Raw genomic sequence first — 12,852 nt, 5'->3', positions numbered from 1 at the left:
TAGTGAAACAAAAGTTTACCAGTATGGACCAACTTTGAGGAAAGCCCACATGTAACTAAAGTGTGAAAACCAAAGTCTGCATGGACTCTGCATTCAAACAGTGAAATAATTCAATGCTATGGAAATCTGGTGTTTCAGAATGCAACATCTGCATTTGTGCGCATGCTTTTTTGAATTTGAATGCTTTCATCAAGTGAAGCTTTAAAGCATGGCTAAAATTCAAAACTCAGGCTCAAGAAAAGTGACTTGTTGGAATTCATGTTGCATTCGTCTGTTCAGTAAAATGAATTTAAATTAATTCTTCCTTTGTCTTTTCTGTGATTTAGTGTAGCAGTTCAAATACCAGCTAATGATTTTACTTAGCATTATAATTGAGCTTATTCTGTGGTGATCACAATCATCTTTGCAATGTAGAAAAAGCCACCCATTTTCTTTGACAACTCTTATGTCATTTAACTATTAAAAATTCCACTGATGGCTGTATCAGTGACTTCTCTGGTGCTGTAGCTTGTTTTTGAGAGTGTTTGCGTGGGTTACCATCTGTCTGCAAGAGGCCAGCATTACTGCCCCGTCTACACATTTCCTTTTGCATAGGCATCTCCTTTGCTTCATGGAGAGGTGGAGGGGCATCTCCATGGTGCGACCTCATGATACTGTGCAGTGGGATTAAAGCAATAACCCTGATGAAAAACAAAACCGGCTCGCTGTAATGTTAGCCATTACCTAAGCATACTCCATGGGGATATTCCATTTGCTGTCAACTCTACTCATTCTTGGTCGTGCGGGGATGTCAGGCTGCTGCTGGAAATCTCCACTAGTCTGCTGATCTTAGAGATATCCAGAAAGTGTTTGAGTGTCTAGGTGAGGAGTAGCAAGCAAAAACATTTGATGAATGAAAAAAGTATGTTTCTCCCCAGTGTGGAATTAAGCTCAGGTTTAGCAATGGCTAGAGGTCCCCAGGGCTGGCACCTGTGGAAACAAGGACTGAGCCAATAAATAATTTTTAATGGGAATTTATATCTTTCCTGTCAGTAACACTGCTCCATATCTCTTGTATTGTTTTTCTAGGTGTCCCACCCCTGGGTGTGATGGCTCTGGGCATATTACTGGAAATTATGCTTCACATCGAAGGTATGTAAAGAGAAGGTTTTGTTCTTTAAATCAAACAACTGAAGGGCTAGAAGGGACCTCAATGGACCTCTCTTCCCTCTCTCAATACTGAAGTAGGATTGAGTGCTGCATGTAAACACGGGTTGGTCTAACTCATTCTATTTATCACCAGACTAACATTTCCTAGTTTCAGCATGACTCACTACCCACATAGGTAGGAAGATTTTTGCTAATATCTAGCAAAATCTTCATAGAAAATGAATCCAGTTTTTCTACCTTCTCTGTTAGCCCAGGGAAGCAGTTCAACATTCATAAGTTTCTGCTGCTTTACATTCTGAGTGACTTAACTCTTCTCACAGTCTTACCTTTTCTGGATCAAATCCTATTCCTGATTTTTTTGCCCCATAAATTATATTTCCTGATTGTTCCTGTCAGTCTCTTCCAGACTTCCTCTGTATTTCTTGAAATGCAAAACTGGACCCAGTTCTTTACCTCCTTTCCCCGCTGAAGTCTTACCAGCTTTAATCAGAGGGAAAAAGTACCTTTTTCATCTATTATACACCAGTCTTGTTCGTACATTTCAGAATAAAGCTTGGCTTGTTTTTAAATCACAACACATTGTACATAACTATATCAAGCCAGAAGAATGGAAAGAGAAATTTATGAATGAAAGCTGTTACCTTAACTGCCTGAACTATAACAGTGATACTTATCAAGGGCCAAAGAAAGCGTCAAATTTACTAATTAGGGTATTGTTGGAAACCCCAAAATGAATTATTGTGGTACCACTGTAGAGGTAATGTTACAAATGCTGTGTAATTAGCAATACCCCTGTGGCTATTTGAGAACTATAAATCAGTAGAGAGAAGCAGCATTATATTTTGTAAATAGCTATTCACTGTTTAATCAAAGAATAATAGTGTAGCCCACCTGTCTTTTGTTAGTAAAGGCTCTTTACTCCCATGCATAGGAATACTGTTGAGTATGGTTATTTGCTTGCTTCACCAAGTCTCTGTAGTTTTACAATTGGCTATAACTAGTCAATACACCAATTCCCAATTTAAATGTATTCCCAGTAAAAGCAACAAACAGTTTAAAGTCAAAACATAAATAACATAGACATTGGGCATGTGCCATACCTTTACATGTGGCAAAAATGAAAGATCACAAGAACTGTATCACAATTTCCGTAATGCACAGTTGAACATCAAAAGTACAAATAACATCATAAAGGAAAAGATGTAAACATTTTAAAAGCACTTACATGACGCAGGAGATTAAATCACACTTTCAAAGGGATTTAGGGTCAAATTTAGAACTACATTCAACTATATGTGGATTTATCAGCTCACAGCTCGAGAGCGCTATGCTTGGTGCAGCTGTGCCCCAGCTTTGCTATTGCAGGAAGCTGTTTATGGATTTGATAATTTATTTAGCCATAAACAGGCAGGGCAGGGAAGATGCAGAACATAAAGTGTCACAAACAAGAAACCTAAAAGGTGGCAAGAAGGTTAGCAGGGGAGAATCACTGCATGTTGGCTTATTTTTTTCAAACTTCCCCTGGTCATTGTCTCTTGGCCACTGTAGGACCATGCCATGAGCTGGATGATGTTACCTGGTTTCATCTGTAAATCCTTACATTCTTGTATTTTTGCAGATGAGTGCTGGACCAAGTTTTCATTTAATTCTGACAGCATACTCAGTACACATAAATACATAAAAAGTGATTCATCAGAACTAAGCAATCTGGAGTTTGTCCAGTCCATTGGGATTTAACACATTCAACCTTTTGAAATGCCACCGTATGTATACTGACCACATAACTGCTTCGTTTCTCTTCCAAAAAGCCTCTGGCAGACCCAGATCCTTGGCTGCCTGTGGGCACAGGGGCACTGATATAGAAGGAGTAATGTCTTCTTTCCTTAAAGCCAATTATGTCCCCAGGAGACCTGTCACACTTACATGGAACCAGCCCCACACTGTTCAGGTTATGGTATCTGTTGAGGCCATTCTCTGAGGTGGTGAGCCTGGCAAAATGCATGGTCTTTAGAAGAGCAGCAAACCAGTAGCCTAAATCTGGAGCTGTTAAGTGTGAAAGACCCCACAGCACGATCACAGTGAAGCATTCTAATTCCTGCACTGAAAATTAGTGTTTACCTCTGCTTGCATCTGAGTTAGCATTTTTGTTCGTATTGGATATCATCCCTTACAACCCTTTCAGTTTCAGAAGGAAAGGAATGACCTAAATGGCTGCCAAGATGTCTAGGTATCATTTGTATTTAAAATGGCTGCTCAACAGCAAGCACACATGAAGGCAAATTTAACTCTGCCATAAAGCAAGCACACATGAAGGCAAATTTAACTCTGCCATAACTCTCTGCACTTCCACACACCCATTCAGCGTATGTAAGAAGTTACATCAGCATACACCAGTGATAAATTTCCCTTGCCTTTTATCTTCCTATATAAGGAATTAAACTGAAATGAAAATGAAGCAATATATTTACTTTTTAATAGTTTTTGGTTATTATAAGATTTAAAAAAATTAAATTAAAAGCTCATCCTTAACATATGTTTTCTTGGTGAGTCTGCTGTCAGAGGAAAAATGAATTAATCATAACCTCAAAAGCTGTCTGTTGGAAATGTCTGTTTAGAGGACCTGAAAGGTCTTAGAGTTTTCTAATAAACTATAGTGCAGGAATAGAAAGATCTATTGCAAAAAGATGATGCACCAAAATGCCAATAAGTAGGTGATTAAATTTATTTAATATATAGAAAGCATTAAATCATTAGTCAAGGCAGAAATTTTTAATTCAGATTTTGTTATGAAAATGTCATCATCTACAAACATACCCATCTGTACACCTACTAAAAAAAATATTGCTTTCTGAGGCATTTCTATTAACTATTTAGTTTTGGATGTAAAGCCTGATTATTCTCACACAGTGGGTACAACTAGTCTCACAGATAAGCTAGAGATGTCTGTAACTCCTGTCCTCTCCCCTTCACTTTCTGCAGTCCAGGTTGTACAGGGGGCAATGAACCAGCCTGTTCTCAAACTGCCCCCTTGCCCTAGAGCCTGCTTCCTCTTATTCTAAATCCCTCAGACTCTCTTCCTCCTGCCTCTGTCTTCTTCCTAATCACGATATTATTATTTTTGAAGAAAGCTGTTTTAAAGTGGCACAGGCTTTCTGAGGTTTAGTTTGTACACAGGGAACTATGGTACTTCGGTGTGCACTATGCAAGTTTGAATAAACAGCAGCTTGCTTTAAAAAGAAAAATGGTCAGCTGCATCTAAACTAGAAAATGAAATGAGATGACAGCACATGTCCAAGCATCAGAACACAGCTACCTTCACTACTAAATTGTTACCATGTCCCTTGGCATGCTACTGTCACTAGGCCACTGGAGCTCTCCCAGGCAATTCTCAGGCATGATTTGGGGCTCCACATGTGTCCAGGTCATTCTCTATAAGCAATATGGTTCTGGCTGTCCTGCTTTATGGAGACAGAGAATTTAGCTGTACGGATGTGAGCTTGCTGGTCTTGAGTCAGGGTTCTAGCTCCCTTGTGTTTAGCACTGTAGAGGTAGCCATGCCATCTCACTAAATGTTGCTAGATAATACACTATGTCCAATATCTTAGGCTAACATCCTTCCCCTTCTTTGATTGACTTATGACTTCACAGTATGTAAACTCTCTGTTTGTCTATTTTTCATTTACCAACATAGAATTCTGTCTGTGATTGCATCATTCTTTTCACTGCTTGTTCCTCCCATTCGTCACTGGTCTTGAGACAAAATAACTGAAAACTTTCCTACCACTGTTTCTGTCTCTTCCTCCTGAAGACAGAACCTACTATACAACACTGAAGAACATTTTGTTACGCTGAAACAAAATTTTCACCTTCTATTCTTTTTTCATTCTCTGTGGCAGTTTTTCCTTAGTGACACTACTTTGTTTCTCATCTCGATGCTTTTTGAAGGTGGTGTTATACTGATGGATTTCATTTTTAATGTCGATATATTAAGATGGAAATAACATATAAATAGAGGACAAAGAATGATTTTTGGATAGACATATTTGTGTCCTCAGATAGCAACTACTTAAAAAAATCTTTAGATATCTATTAAAGTCATTGTTAAGTCTACTATATGTTTTCTATAATGAATTCTTCATACGGAAAGGGAAAGATGAGCTTATAAAATCTCGGAATAGATATATCTTTCTCCATCTTGTGTAGTTAAAAACTACATTCTCAGTGTCTAGTTAAATGTAACGTTGCTTAGCCTAACATATAACTTCATCTCTGTCAAATCTTTTTGTCTGGGAGAGTTCTGAGCACTTAAACTCTTTCTCAGGAAGGCATTGTACAGCTCTGAACTCTGCATGTACGGTTTTATTCAACCAATTTATAGGACTCTTACATGATGTTTGAGAAGGTTTGATAGTGTTTCTAATGTGCTCCCTAGATAAATCTTTAGTCTTACCAAAAGATTCAAAGTCTCCTGTTTTTTGAGCCTATTTGTCTGTGCTTCTCAGACATACGGAGGACGTAATGTCTCAGTCCTGAAGCATTGCCTCCTATTCCTTTTTAATCTGTCTCTGCTGCTGCTGAGTCAGCTGGAAGGATTATTAGGCAGAGAGTGTAAGAGCTGCTTCCCCTGGCTCCTCGGGGACTGCCTGTGTGTGTGGTCTGCACAGTGCCTGCAGTCTTGTCCTGCATCACAAACTGAGATACGCGGATTCCCCCTCGTGGTTGCATACTGCAGCTCTCCTTATTTAAACCGCCTGAACTTTGATTTTGGAAAGAGGACGAGATTACCTATTCTGCCAGTTTTACAGACAGAAAACATACCCCTTCTAAACTGTACCCAAGAATGAGAAATTGCATTTTAAAATGTTTCCTTTCACTCAGTCTTTCAGGCTGTCCGCGAGCAAAGAAAAGTGGAATCAGGATAGCGCAAAGCAAGGAAGACAAAGAAGACCAAGAGCCAATTAGGTGAGAACAAATATTGTCAAAGGACCTTCACGTGTTTTATAAGGTCATACATATCTTCAGCTTTTCGTTAAGGCATAAGTGTTATTCGTGGTAGTTATCCAAAAGCAGATGGCCACATTGATTTCTATGAATGAACTGCAAATCAAAGATCTGTGTTGATTTATCTAGCCAAGGATACATTTAGAAACAGTTTTACATATGTTTTTCACATTAAATTAAAAAAATACCTAGATTTTAATCTCCTAAAAAACCCTTAAACATGTTTTGCACACTATAGACAAACCATACATGTTAAATAAAGTGGTTATGAGAACAGAAAATTGAGTATCAGTATGAGATTACTACAACAAATCTGACTATTTATGCAGTTTGCAAGAGGAACAAATGCCTACCTGTAGGTCTTGGTTTCTTCTTGCAAAGTGCTCTGATACCACTGACCACTGAACTCAGTGGGTTTAGCGAATGTGTAGACCATTCAGGACTGGATCCTCGGTGGAGAGTTGCAGCAATACTTCAGAGTAGGACAAACAGTGAAGTAAGCAGCCTTGTTTTGACATGTGTTACGTAGCAGCATACTGAAAAAACATTACTTTCTTTGAAACATTTCACTTTAAGATTCTAACCGTGGTTATTTGTTCTTTAGAAGTACACAGGGCAAATGTATGGGGGAATTCCCAAGTAAGGAAGAGCATCAGATGAATACAGAACTGCCTTCCTTGATCTCTCTAGGCTGTAGCACATAGTTTGCTTTAATCTCTCATATTCAGAGAGTGGTTAAAGGTGCTGAGCATTTCTGATGAGGTGCTATGATCACTTTATACCTAACTGTTGATACGTAACATTTTCATTACTTCAGACAAGTGTTTTTTAGATTCCATACACAGAAATAAAATGTACCACAGATTATACTGAGTAGGATTTTATGCTTATAGAGTTTTTATGGGCAGTTTCCCTGAAGAGCAGAGCTCAGTAGCCAATGTTTCAGCTCCAGTGTGATATTTACTGTAATGACCACCTGCAATTCAAATATATATTTCAGTCCTTTTGTTGCAGTTGTATAATATCAACAGCTGTGACTTCGTCTACTGGCTAGCCTCCTTATAGTTTATCAAAGAACATATTTTTTTCATATCAGTAAAGTTCTGCTTGTAATTTTACCCACTACAGGGTATCTTGACTATTTTTAAGACCACAGTGCATGGTTGTTCTTTTCTTTTCATGTCGGGTTTATTTTGACTTTGTTGTAGAGGCTACCAGGTATATGATGGCAAGACAATAAAGTTTATCTCATCTATCTGCTATCCAGATGTCCAGTTCCTGGTTGTGATGGTCAGGGTCATATAACTGGAAAATATGCATCCCATCGCAGTGCATCAGGCTGTCCTCTAGCTGCCAAAAGGCAGAAGGATGGGTACCTAAATGGCTCACAGTTCTCTTGGAAGTCAGTGAAGACAGAAGGAATGTCATGTCCAACCCCAGGATGTGATGGCTCAGGACATGTCAGTGGTAGTTTTCTTACTCATCGTAGGTGAGTAACTGTCGCTTCCATTTTTCACTTATCCTTATTATTTAAATTAGATTAGCAAGATCTGAAACACAGCTTTTTGTCATGACATTTCTCCGTTCCTTTTGAATTTCATTATTACATTGAAAAATAATCTTCCTACATATGTTTTGTAGATAACTGGAAGTCAAGACACATTTTTTTTTTGTCGCAAGTCGTTGCAGGTAGAGGCCTGAATCTGAATCTATAATATACAGAAAATTTTAGGGAAAAAAAGTATGCACGACAATAACTGTAAATCTGCTACTGCTTTATTGAGTGACTCTGGACAAATTACCTTAGGATAGACTTTGTGATACACATCTGAATCGCCCTGATTTACAGAAATGTCAAACACATTGTTGCTTCCCAAACATCAAAGCATGAAACTAAAGAATGTAAGGAACCAGTTCCATAAAAACAAAGTACTTTTACTCATTTGGTAATTAAAATTTTCACTCAAAACAGTAAGTTTAGAATACAGCAGATTAATAAAACTGATGGAATACAAATATTTGAAAAAAGCAATACAAAGCCAAATTTATCATAAGCTTATCAAAAAATAAACTAATAAAATAAACCTCAGTGGTGGCATTTTTCAGAACTTTTAAAAGATTAAGGAAGAGAAAGTGGCCAGTCTCTTAGGAATAAATCTTGCTGCCATTTTAGATATTAGCTTACGAGGAAGCAAGGGTGTTCTTGGAGCTCTGGGTGGGAGACTCAGCCTGAACATGACTCTAATGCCAGAGCAAATTTCTCATTATATAATCACTAATATAAAACCCTTTTACTTCAAATATGTCAAGTTGATGTGCCTAATTTGTCACCCTTTTCCAGGCAGACCTCAGTTGAACTTCTGTACCTTTTAGTTAACTAAACCAACTGATCTTGTTTTGTAGTCAGTTCTAGATATAGAGGTGAAAAGTGTACTTCTTCTTCCTTCTCTTGTCTGTAGCTATTTCCTTTGATTCTTCCTTTGACAACCCTTTATAGCTTAACTCAAAATCCCTACCCTTACTGCAACATTGTGTGCACATAGTTCCTATTTATTGTTCAGGTTCAGAACTGGTTTTCTGTTCAGTGGTTTAAACCAACTGATCTTGTTTTGTAGTCAGTTCTAGATATAGAGGTGAAAAGTGTACTTCTTCTTCCTTGTCTGTAACTATTTCCTTTGATTCTTTCTTTGACAGCCCTTTATAGCTTAACTCAAAAGCCCTACCCTTACTGCAACACTGTGTGCACATAGTTCCTGTTTATTGTTCAGATTCATAACTGGTTTTCTGCTCAGTGGTTTAGGGTACCTGTCATGAAGGGATTCTGGTCCATGACCTGAGGTGCTACCTAAGTGGTCAAATGCATTACATAGCCTGCAGCTCCCATAGGCTGTAGGGAGCAGCAGATGCAAAAGTCCCAACCATTTGTACAGATGTCCACATGTGGATTTAAGCTTATGACTTTCAGTTAAATATCACTGTAGTGTTCATATTTCAGTTTACCTTTCTTCATAATGGTGTAACATTTATTTAACTCATAGAAATCTGTGATTAAGATTTTGAAGTTATTTTACCTTTGGTTGAAAGGGTACAATATAATTGCTGAGAGATTGCTTTCAATGAGTATTTATATAGTATTTACATTTTCAAGGAGAAAATTCTTGTAACAAGAATAACTAACATCTGAAAGGAATGTACCAGTACTAAATTTAACTGTTCTTCAAAATTAAGGGGCAAATGGTACCTAGAGATTTTTTTTGTTAGGAATGTTTTAATGAAAAAATAAAATAAAATTTGTATACTCTCTCTCTCTCTCTCCTTTTTTTTTTTTTTTTTTTTTTTTTTTTACGATGGAGAAACCTAAATATGACTTAGCATATAAGAACAGTTCTGGGGCAAAAAGGTCCATTGTTAGAGGAGAGCACCAGAAGATGAAAGATTGCTTTAAAAGCCTGACTGAAGCAGACTAATCTGACTTAATTGTCTTGATGTAACAAAGTGTTGATATTCTAAGTTGTGAGCAAGTTTCTGGAAGCTTCCATAAGCCATGGCAATAACAAGTCATATCATCTTCAAAATATGATTAATTCTTGTAGAATCCTTAAGATGTTGCTAAAAGCGCTTAGCTCATTTGCTCACACAAAGGAAAATGCTTGGAGCCATTTTAGATGCCTTAGAGGATAATTTACGTGGCCTCCAGTTGTTGCTCAGAAAGGCATACATCTGTGGTAGGTCCAGTGTCATATTTAGCAGCCTTAATGATGTGTCTCCTCAAATGGCGCTTCATGCCTGTATACAGACAACTGAATCAAACCCTGCACTTAGGATTGAACTTCAGAACAGTTCACCTACTTTAAGAATCTACCTATAGGTGGACAAGGTGTTTTTGGTCCTCTTCCAGTGAGTGGAGTCAATGGATCCTGTGGAGTTGATCACTTCACCTGTGAAGTAGACGCCTCCCTTTGATCAGAGCTGTACCCTAAACGTCACTGAGTTCATCAACAGGCAGTGGGATTCTCCTGCCTACAAAGAGACACTTCATGCCATTGGAAGTGTTGATGAGGCATGCAAGATGGCCAGACTGGGCTGGCAAAAATGACTGAAGACTTGTGAGACACTCCCATTCTTTGATTATGACAGCTGAGAGCTGAATGTGCTTCACAGGGGATCAGGAAGGGTGCTAGCCCTGTTAAATGAGTGGGTCCCAGAGCTCCAGAGTTCTGTGGCAGCTTTGAAGCATAGTTTCCATGAAGATATTTAAACCTAGGTGTCCTAATCGGAAATTTAATCCCACGTAAATTACAGACTATGCATTTCCTTACCTAATGATGGAATATCCCCCACTTTTAGTGTATCCATTTTAATAGGCTGTGGTCTCATCTTCTGCCTCTTACAACAACTTACTCTACAGCTGTGGTTGTAAATCTCAAATGCCAGCTTCTGAAGAGAAGCAATGCTAGGACACTGAGACTGGTTTTATATACAGCCTTTTGCAGGTATAGCTGTGTTCAGCATGTGTGGGGAGAAAGCAGGGCTACGACCATTAACTGAGTCAGTAAAAGCTCCTAGGGAAGTAGTAGTTAAAACTGTTCAATTCTGGCAGAACAGCTCGCTTCTCTCCTGATAGGTCACTTTTCTTCCCTAATACAAATATTTTTCTATCAGCAGACTTCTTTAGGCAAATATATTAATTACATGTGTAGTGACCTTAATGTGTTATTTGAGATTTTATATTCTGCCATTCGTAGACTGCTGTTAATGTGCCGTTATCCAAGCAGCTGTAATACACTGGAAACTGGAACAGCAGATTGGCTTGTGGAAATTATGCCAATTGTTCCATTAATTAAATACATATATATATGTATATTGAGGTTTCTGAGGCAAAGATTTCTTAGTGCTGTTGTTGCATTTTGTACACATGGTATAATTCCACTTATATCAATGGGCCCTTGAGATGATCCCCAAGTGCTGGTAAATCAGCACTTAGTTAAAAACCTGCTCCAACTGGTATTACGTAGTCTGTAATTTAAATATATGCATGCTTGTACATACATGCTTCTGAAGTAGAAAACAGTAGTCAACTGAAAAAGTCACAAACTTCAGTAAGTTTTGAATCCCACCCTGTGAACAAAGGCACCAAAAAAGGCTTTTTTTTTTTTTTTTTTAATGTTAGCCATGCCTGTCTGCAGAAATTTGTATAAATAGTTTTATTTTGTCAAGGAGTTTTGCATAGTAAAGAATGGCAACAGGGAGTTATCAGAAGGGACCTGAAGTATAGGATTAATAGTGCTATACTTCAAAAAGGAGCCTGTGAGAGCAGGAGAGGCCAGTGTGAAATTACGTGACCTATCAACAATATGAAAATTAATTGGAAGGCATGTAAGCATGGAGTCAGTAGAGAGGGAAATGAAATAGGTTATAATGAAATGTAAATTGGTTATTATATTCTAGCTTTCCAGTTTGGTTCTTGAACAGGCCCTTACATCCTCATATTTGATTTCAGAATATTTTTCTGGATGGCATCACTTCTAATACAACTATCAGTTGGGGACTTTCTCAGAATATACTTGGATTTAGCAACCCTACTCCTTAGCACAGAAGGGGAGGTGTGCTTGTGCTGACTTCAGTGGAAATTACATTCAGAAATGCCTTTTCAGATCTAAAACAATGTTCTTGCTCCCATCTCCTTAATTTAATTCAGTGTTCACCCATTTCAAACACAGTAATGTAGCTTTTAAATTCCCTTTACTATAGAAAACTGCTGTGGTTTAAGCCCAGTATGGAGCTCAGCCCCACACAGCTGCTTTCTCCCTCCCTCCCAGCAGGATCAGGGAGAGAATCTGAGGGGTTAAAGCAAGAAAACTCCTGGGCTGAGGCAAAGACAGCTTACTAAGTAAAGCAAAAGCTGTCCATGAAAGCAAAACAAGGAATTAATTCACTAGTTCATGACAGCAGGCAGGTGTTCAGCCATCTCCAGGAGAGCAGGGCTCCATCATGTGTATCAGTGAATTGGGAAGAAAAATGCCATAACTCTGAATGTCCTCCCTTCCTCCTTCTTCTCCCAGCTTTTATTGCTGAGTCCAATGTCATGGTATGGAATATCCCTTTGGTCAGTTGGGGTCAGTTGTCCCAGCTGTGTCCCCTCCCAACTCCTTGTGCACCCCCAGCCTACTCGCTGGTGGGGTGATGTGAGAAACAGAGAAGGTCTTGACTCTGTGTAAGCACTGCTCAGCAATAACAATAACCTCCCTGTGTTATCAGCACTGTTCTCAGCACAGAAACAAAACATAGCCCCATACAAGCTACTATAAAGAAAATTAACTCTGTCCCAGCCAAACCCAGTACAAAGCCATACGCTAGTAGAGGTATAATATGCAAGAGATGGTCAGATAATAAGAGTTTTCCCCATTTACAAGCTAATGCTAAATAGAAATGAAAATGTAGAGAAGGGGAGTTTTTCTTTCGTGTATCTGGCTCCTTGCTGAGGACAGTGGGACTCCAAGATCCATAAATAAGTTTATAGAATACAATTTGTATTTGAGCAGCAAGGGCATGCCACTGTGTTTGAAAATATCTAGATGTGCTGGGAAGAAGTAGTAGACATCATCCAGTGCCTTTTCGCTTCTAAAGGAATGAATGTAACAATTGTGAGGTGTTTTTGGGAAATGTTTACATGTGTTTACATATGGGCTATGCATTTTATGC

The 12,852-nt window shown here is 38.4% G+C and overlaps 1 protein-coding gene across 1 annotated transcript in view; it reads left to right on the top strand.

The window, feature by feature from the left end:
• Positions 1 to 1,068: 1,068 nt before the first annotated feature.
• LOC104470822 (myelin transcription factor 1-like protein) overlaps positions 1,069 to 12,852 on the top strand; it is a gene marked incomplete at its 5' end in the record, with an annotated part of 30,452 nt that continues 18,668 nt past the window's right edge. Inside the window, 3 exons of the mRNA XM_010085880.1 lie at positions 1,069 to 1,131; positions 6,028 to 6,111; positions 7,418 to 7,639. Coding sequence (XP_010084182.1) covers positions 1,069 to 1,131; positions 6,028 to 6,111; positions 7,418 to 7,639 — 369 coding nt within the window. The remainder of the gene's footprint in view (positions 1,132 to 6,027; positions 6,112 to 7,417; positions 7,640 to 12,852) is intronic.

This window comes from Pterocles gutturalis, unplaced genomic scaffold (assembly GCF_000699245.1).
Source record: "Pterocles gutturalis isolate BGI_N339 unplaced genomic scaffold, ASM69924v1 scaffold45566, whole genome shotgun sequence".
NCBI lineage: Eukaryota > Metazoa > Chordata > Aves > Pterocliformes > Pteroclidae > Pterocles > Pterocles gutturalis.
The sequence above is the reverse complement of the archived record's forward strand: the minus strand, read 5'-3'. Positions and strand labels throughout refer to the sequence as shown.